At 40.8% G+C, this 8753-nt stretch overlaps 1 protein-coding gene across 1 annotated transcript; it reads right to left on the bottom strand.

Moving 5' to 3' along the window:
* Positions 1–793: 793 nt before the first annotated feature.
* LOC131458637 (myb-like protein X) lies at positions 794–7748 on the bottom strand. The gene is made up of 5 exons (XM_058627833.1): positions 7667–7748; positions 5316–6204; positions 5022–5032; positions 3963–3986; positions 794–2725 (listed from the first exon to the last, which is right to left on the bottom strand). The coding sequence occupies exons 1-5, from the start codon at positions 7680–7682 to the stop codon at positions 1935–1937; spliced, it is 1731 nt and encodes a 576-aa protein (XP_058483816.1). The 5' UTR covers positions 7683–7748; the 3' UTR covers positions 794–1934.
* Between the last annotated feature and the right edge of the window lie 1005 nt (positions 7749–8753).

The following is an 8753-nucleotide window of genomic DNA, read 5'->3' as shown; positions in this document are numbered from 1 at the left end:
TTTTATTTATTTATTTAATATTTATTTAATATTTTAAATAATGTCATATTTGTTTTGAAAACAGGAGCGATGCAACGAGAGGCGGCAACTAGAAAGGAGCACTATACTGTTGTGCACTCTATATATATGAGGCTACAGCAGCTGCTGACAGGAGCTTCACTATAGAGAGAGAGTGTGTGTGTGTGTGTTCACAGACCCCCGCGGCACATATAGTCCCAAACACACACATGATAAATTTTGACAGCACCTCACAGTCTGCATATTCTTCTTTTATACTATATGAAAACGCATTTTCAGTGTCTTCCATATCAGATCTGGAAGTTTTTATTGCATTTATGAAAACAATTGTATTTTTTATGAACTTTAACGTGTCAAATGACAGCGATAATGATACAGATGAGCCATTTCTTTCATTTAAAAAACAGAATTTGACTGGAATTTGAGGCTTTAAGAGGACTTAGAGTAATTGGTAAGGACTGAACAGGATGTATAGGGTTGCTCTGTAATAATATACTGCTTTCTCCTTTCTTCACACTACAATAGGCCGACACACTCTCCCTGAAAATGTTGTGTATGAACAGAAACAGGGCTAAAAAATGCAGGTTAACACAGGAGGAGAAAAGAAAAAGAAAACTCCAAATGACCTGAGAACGCGAGGAGCTGGACACCGACAAAGCCACGGCGACGCAGAGAAGAAGACTGAACACAGGTGAGGCAAATTAAGATGATGAGGCAATCAAGATGCAGGGAAACCCACACCGTGACAGGAAGTGACTCGACAGGTGACAAGAAACACATGAACACACGTTTTTATTGTTTTTGTTTGTAATTAAGCCTTAAATACCCATACAATATGATTTATCCATTTCACAAAGTAACTTTGCAGAATTTTCCTTCCCTTCTTTGTCAAGATTTACCAAAACATGTTTGGGAAATGATTCATTTAAAGTTCAAAAATGATGGTGTCACAGATGAGGCTGTCAATTAGTAACTTCATTTTACACAAATTTGCTCCTGTCATGATTTATGTCAACTTAAAGAGGCCATAGCATGGTCCTGTCTCACTTATATGTGAGATATGGAGGTGTACTTACAAACATGAAGTCATTTTTAAGGTCACACCCTCCTAGTTGCTGCAAACGAGCCGATGTAAATGTCTCATCACTGACAGGCTCGTCAGCCGTGCTGTTTCAGACCAAAACCACACCTGCTGGACACGGACTGTCTTGTGATTGGAAAATTACCTGGAAGTGACGTAATTGGCACGTCAGCTCTCAGACCCGCAGCTCCCCCTCTGGTAAGGTGGATGCACCGCTAGTAATTATAAAAACATTGAGTAATGCCATCGTCACGACCCCTCACCGTAATCCCTTACGCATTTGATCCATGGATGTATTATAAGAACTGGATAGATCTCCGTCCCCTCTGCCTTGAAGACTATTTTGTCATGGTGGCCACTCGCGCTTTGTCCTAATATTAAAAAAAAAGAAATGTAAAACAAAACCCCTCGTTGCCTTCTTTTATTCACATTTCTCATCAAGTTTTCACATTGTATGTTTCCCAGACGCCACATGACCACGCTTTACTGTGCTCGTACACAGCTGTGACGTCACTATGAGAGGGCTTTTATGGCCTTTAGGAAGGTTTTACAAATATGAAACTCCATGAATTAAAAATATAGAATATAAAGATCTATACATGCCTGTGGCCATGTCTCGAGGTGTCCTGTGGACACTTTTACAGGCGTCTCTTTTACTATTGTAATGGGAAAACTGTTGCAGTACCTCGAGTGGCCACCGTGACAAAATTGTCTTCAAGGCAGGCAGAGGGGGCGGTGCACTACAACAACAACAACAAAAACACAAGGGCTCAAGGACCTTGATTTTTTTTTCAAATGCAAAAACTTTCAACGATTTCAAGGACCCATGTCTATTTCAGTTAAATTTCATTTCTCCTGCTCTCTTCTCTTCATCTCTCTCTGCCTCCATTTGTTTTTTTAATTCTTTCTCCTTTCTCTCATATCCGTCTTGAATTTTCCTCTCCATCTCCTCCTTCTCTTTACGTATCTCCTCCTGTTTTTCCTCCAGGATGCGTCGTTTCTCCTCCTCGATCACCCTCTCAGCCTTCTGGAACATCTCAGAGGTGTAGTGGCTTCCTCTGTTCTTTATCACGATGTTTCTGATCTTGAGCAGCAGCTCACTGACCTGAGTACAGTCCTTCAGCTTGTTGTTGAAGACGTGGTACTCGCCATTACACCTGTTCACCAGCTCTGTAAGTTCTTCACTTTCAGACAAGTACTCCTCGATGGGAGTGTCAAGATTGTCACCATAGGTGAAGAGAACCATGCTGTACTTGTTGGCAGCCTCACCAAAGGTTTCCTGAATCTTCTGCACCGCCTGTTTCTCCTCATCAGTGAACCTGCCCAGCGCAATGATCACCAGGAAGATGTGAGGACCTGGTGAGGCGAAGTTGATGCAAAGATTTAAGGCTTTTAGTGTTTGTTTCCCACTTAACCTGGTGTCAAACACACCTGGGGTGTCAATGACAACAACCTGCTGTCCGTCGACCACAGCTCTGTCCTTGTCACAGCAGTCAGTTACAGACTTGGGACTGAGCTCAGATTTAAAATGTTGTTTTCCCAGGATGGCGTTTCCTGTGGTGCTCTTCCCAACACCAGTCTTCCCCACCAACACGATCCTCAGCTCCTCGTCATTTGTTATGTTCTCTGTGAAGAAGAACAAACAACATCATTCTTTGAACTCGATGGTGGTTGTGTTACATATTTGATAGGGGTGTCTCGATCTTGATCGGGGCCTGCCCAAACCTTTAAGGGGCCCTAAGCAGAATTTGACAGATTATGAACTACTCTTCCCCTGGGCACAGATGCATAATGGGTGTATATGGGAAGGGCAATACATAAATGTATTCAAATTTATAGCCTTTTGCTTTTTGACTTGTTAAGGTTGTGACTTGGCCTGATGCTTCAGGGCCCCTTGACCTCTTGGGCCCAGTCAGCTCATTCAGTAATCCATCCTTGCTCACATGCCAACAATGTTTTGGGGCTCCCCTCTAGACTTCTGGCCCTTGGTAGACCCCTGTATTAATAGAGTCACTATTTACACCAAACCAGACACCTTTTAACCTTAGAGGGCACTGAGATCACACATTTATTTTAAACATTCATATTCAAAGTGAAGCACTAAGTACGGTTTACTGAAGTTACATTGAAAAATTCATTCATTCAATCAGGTGAATAATAGTGACAGAGGTGGGTGATGAGGACAGGTGACTGATGAGGACAGACAGGTGAGTGATGAGGGCAGACAGGTGAGTGATGAGGGCAGACAGGTGAGTGATGAGGACAGGTGAATGACAAGGACATGTGAGTGATGACAACAGGTGAGTGATAACGACAGGTGAGTGATGAGGACTTTAATTTGTAAAGTTTTGTATTTAATTAAAAACAATTCATGTGAGATTTGTGTTCCCTTGTCATTTTTACATAAGAACAAAAGTAAGCAACTTTTATTCTTTTTTAAACAAACCTTTAAACAAGCTACTTTTGTACTTTAACTTGAGTACACCAATACTTTTACTTGTACTGAAGTAGAATGTTCTAAAAATAGTGTTAATTTTACTCGAGTAGAATATTTCAGTACTCTTCAGCCACCTCTGCATAAAACCAATGATCGTAGACTAAACTCGTCACACCCGTTCGGGTCAACCTGTCCAATCTGATAGGAAGACCGCGCCTCCGTAAAACAACAGCTGATAAGTCACCAGCTAAAACTGGTTGAACAAGGTAAAGGAAAAACTTCCTGTTGCCTAAAAAACAAACCAAAAAACTAAGTTCAATTAGTAGATGAATGAACTTTCACAACACAAGTAATTAACTGATTTAGAATTCTAAAAAGCAGTTTCAGACAAATGCAGTGGCAGAAAGAGTGGAAACAGCGACTCACCTGCGTGTCTGCTCATGATGACGTCTGGTCAACATGAGCAGACAAACAATGGATGTCTTATAAGAACTGGATAGAGCACCGCACCCTCTGTAATAAATCCCAGATAATGTAATAAAAATTTGCACTTGAGTCCATTGAAAATGTAATAAAACCTGATAATGAAACAACTTCCCGATAATGTAATAAAGTGCATTTCCCAATAATGTCATACACTTTTGACCAATAATGTAATAAAGTATTACATTAACAGGAGGTTATTACATTATCAGGTTAGCCTTCATTTCGCAGGTCCTGATAATGTAATCATTCCCCAATATTGTAATACTTTAACAGCAGACCACCCGTTACTTGGGTTCAAGTGGTGATACTGTGTAAGCAACGCAAGCTCGAGAGCTCTAGCGCCACCAACAGGACAAAGTTGGACATGCATGTATGTACATTAACTTTAGACTTGTTCATCCGTTTTTCACAAACGATGTATAACTGGAACCCTTGGGCCAAGCCGAGTTCAACGCATCCTTAATGTTTTTTTTCGGCCATATTGGATTTTCTGCCATCTTTGATTTGATCCATAACCTTTCAAAGGCTTGTCTTGTCACACATTTGGTGTAATCTTCTCAAAACATCGTTCAGATGATCTTCAGACCATGCCACACGAATGCATTCAACATCTTGATATTCAAAGGCACTTGGCCGTGGCAGCCAATCAAACATGACGTTGAGGTCACCAAACAGGAAGTAAGCCAATTTCTCTGCAACCCTTTAACATATTTTAACTAGACTTGGTACATAGATTCATGACATCATCCTGGGGATACCACAAAATAGGTGACCTTTGACCTCTGGGGGCGCTGTGTTTATTTCAAAAACTTTCAAGGGCCTTGATTGTTTTTCAAATGCGAAAATTGTAAGTCGCTTTGGATAAAAGCGTCTGCTAAATGACATGTAATGTAATGTAATGTAACTTCCAAGGATTTCAAGGACCCATGTCTATTTCAGGTGATAATGACTGTATTTTATTAAAATTGACTGGGAGTCAATTAGACACACGTGGCTCACCACAGGGGGCGCTAACACAACATAAATATACTGTACTTATGCAGTAGGAGAGGACTGCTGAGACAGTAAACACACACAGAGACTTTGAGAATGGTTTAACCAATAGTTAAATCAACAGTTTAATCAATAGTTTAAGCAATATGTTATTCTTTTCTGCTGCATCACTTTATGCATCAGTCATCAAATACTATATTTACTGCAGAGTATTGTGTGTGTGTGTGTGTGTGTGTGTGTGTGTGTGTGTGTGTGTGTAGACAGTGGAAATGCGACTTTAGATGATCAGGTGATTTTTACAGGATCACACAGAACCTCTTCCTACGAACATTTCTCTCAGCCACTTCACGGGCTTCTTTCTCATGCTTCTTCTGTATCTTCTCTCTCTGTGCTTCCATTTCCTCCCTCATCCTTTTTATCTTCTCCTCCTGCTCTCTTCTCTCTGCCTCCATTTGGTTTTTTAATTCTTTCTCCTTTCTCTCATATTCGTCTTGAATTTTCCTCTCCATCTCCTCCTTCTCTTTACGTATCTCCTCCTGTTTTTCCTCCAGGATGCGTCGTTTCTCCTCCTCGATCGCCCTCTCAGCCTTCTGGAACATCTCAGAGGTGTAGTGGCTTCCTCCGTTCTTTTTCACGATGTTTCTGATCTTGAGCAGCAGCTCACTGACCTGAGTACAGTCATTCAGCTTGTTGTTGAAGACGTGGTACTCGCCATTACACCTGTTCACCAGCTCTGTAAGTTCTTCACTTTCAGACAAGTACTCCTCGATGGGAGTGTCAAGATTGTCACCATAGGTGAAGAGAACCATGCTGTAGTTGTTGGCAGCCTCACCAAAGGTTTCCTGAATCTTCTGCACTGCCTGTTTTTCCTCATTAGTGAACCTGCCCAGCGCAATGACCACCAGGAAGATGTGAGGACCTGGTGAGGCGAAGTTGATGCAAAGATTTAAGGCTTTTAGTGTTTGTTCCTCAATAGACCTGGTGTCAAACAGACCTGGGGTGTCAATGACAACAACCTGCTGTCCGTCGACCATAGCTCTGTCCTTGTCACAGTTGACAGTTACAGACTTGGGACTGCTCTTAGATTTAAAATGTTTTTTTCCCAGGATGGCGTTTCCTGTGGTGCTCTTCCCAACACCAGTCTTCCCCACCAACACGATCCTCAGCTCCTCGTCATTTGTTATGTTCTCTGTGAAGAAGAACAAACAACATCATTCTTTGAACTCGATGGTGGTTGTGTTACATATTTGATAGGGGTGTCTCGATCTTGATCAGGGCCTGCCCAAACCTTTAAGGGGCCCTAAGCAGAATTTGACAGATTATGAACTACTCTTCCCCTGGGCACAGTTGCAAGGACCACCTTATTTGTTCAAGAGTGGGTGTATATAGCCTTTTGCTTTTTGACTTGTTAAGGTAGTGACTTGGCCTTAGGCTTCAGGGCCCCTTGACCTCTTGGGCCCAGTCGGCTCATTCAGTAATCCATCCTTGCTCACATGCCAACATGTGGGGCTCCCCTCTAGACTTCTGGCCCTTGGTAGACCCCTGTATTAATAGAGTCACTATTTACACCAAACCAGACACCTTTTAACCTTAGAGGGCACTGAGATCACACATTTATTTTAAACGTTCATATTCAAAGTGAAGCACTAAGTATGGTTTACTGAAGTTAGATTGAAAAATTAATTCATTCAATCAGGTGAATAATAGTGACAGAGGTGGATGATGAGGACAGGTGAGTGATGAGGACAGGTGACTGATGAGGACAGGTGAGTGATGAGGACAGGTGAATGATGAGGACAGGTGAGTGATGAGGGCAGGTGACTGATGAGGACATGTGAGTGATGAGTACAGGTGAGTGATGAGGACAGGTGAGTGATGAGGACAGACAGGTGAGTGATGAGGACAGGTGGCTGATGAGGACAGGTGACTGATGAGGACAGGTGACTGATGAGGACAGGTGAGTGATGAGGACAGGTGGCTGATGAGGACAGGTGACTGATGAGGACAGGTGAGTGATGAGGACAGATAGGTGAGTGATGAGGACAGGTGGGTGATGAGGACAGGTGAATGACGAGGACATGTGAGTGATGACAACAGGTGATCGATAACGACAGGTGAGTGATGAGGACTTTAATTTATAAAGTTTTGTATTTAATTAAAATTTGTGTTCCCTTGTCATTTTTACATAAAAAAAGTAACCAACTTTTATTCTTTTTTAAACAAACCTTTAAACAAGCTACTTTTGTACTTTAACTTGAGTACACCAATACTTTTACTTGTACTGAAGTAAAATGTTCTAAAAATAGTGTTAATTTTACTTGAGTGGAATATTTCAGTACTCTTCAGCCACCTCTGCATAAAACCAATGATCGTAGATTAAACTCGTCACACAGGGTGGAGCCCCGTTCGGGTCAACCTGTCCAATCTGATAGGAAGACCGCGCCTCCATAAAACAATAGCTGATAAGTCACCAGCTAAAACTGGTTTAACAAGGTAAAGGAAAAACTTCCTGTTGCCTAAAAAACAAACCAAAAACTAAGTTCAATTAGTGGATGAATGAACTTTCACAACACAAGTAATTAACTGATGTATAATTCTGAAAACATTTTCAGACAAATGCAGTGGCAGAAAGAGTGGAAACAGCGACTCACCTGCGTGTCTGCTCATGATGGCGTCTGGTCAACATGAGCAGGCAAACAATGGATGTCTTATAAGAACTGGATAGAGCACAGCCCCCTCTGCCTTGAAGACAACTTTGTCATGGTGGCCACTACCGGTACTGCAACAAAAAATACTCATGGGCCCATAAAGCAATTTTCCCATTGACCACAATCGTAAAAGAGACGCCTATAAAACTGTTCACAGGACACCTCGAGACATGGACACAGGAATGTATGAATATTTATATTTAATATTTTTAATTCATGGAGTTTCATATTTGAAAAACCCTCCTTAAGGCCAGAAATAGCCCAGAAACCAGAAACCTTATTTCCCAGAGTGACGTCACAGCTGCGTACGAGCACAGCAAAGCGTGGTCATATTCGTCGCTCATTAAAGGCGACATAGAATGCTTGTATCACACATATATATTAGTTATGGAGGTCTACTTACATATATTAACTTCTTTTCATGGTCACATATATGTTAGTTATGGAGGTCTACTTACATATATTAACTTCTTTTCATGGTCACATATATGTTAGTTATGGAGGTCTACTTACATATATTAACTTGTTTTCATGGTCACATATATGTTAGTTATGGAGGTCTACTTACATATATTAACTTGTTTTCATGGTCACATATATGTTAGTTATGGAGGTCTACTTACATATATTAACTTGTTTTCATGGTCACATATATGTTAGTTATGGAGGTCTACTTACATATATTAACTTCTTTTCATGGTCACATATATATTAGTTATGGAGGTCTACTTACATATATTAACTTCTTTTCATGGTCACATATATGTTAGTTATGGAGGTCTACTTACATATATTAACTTCTTTTCATGGTCACATATATGTTAGTTATGGAGGTCTACTTACATATATTAACTTGTTTTCATGGTCACATATATGTTAGTTATGGAGGTCTACTTACATATATTAACTTCTTTTCATGGTCACATATATGTTAGTTATGGAGGTCTACTTACATATATTAACTTGTTTTCATGGTCACATATATGTTAGTTATGGAGGTCTACTTACATATATTAACTTCTTTTCATGG

The sequence above is a fragment of the Solea solea genome, chromosome 4, assembly GCF_958295425.1.
Source record: "Solea solea chromosome 4, fSolSol10.1, whole genome shotgun sequence".
Classification (NCBI taxonomy): Eukaryota; Metazoa; Chordata; class Actinopteri; order Pleuronectiformes; family Soleidae; genus Solea; species Solea solea.
This window is presented reverse-complemented; position numbering and strand designations above follow the sequence as displayed.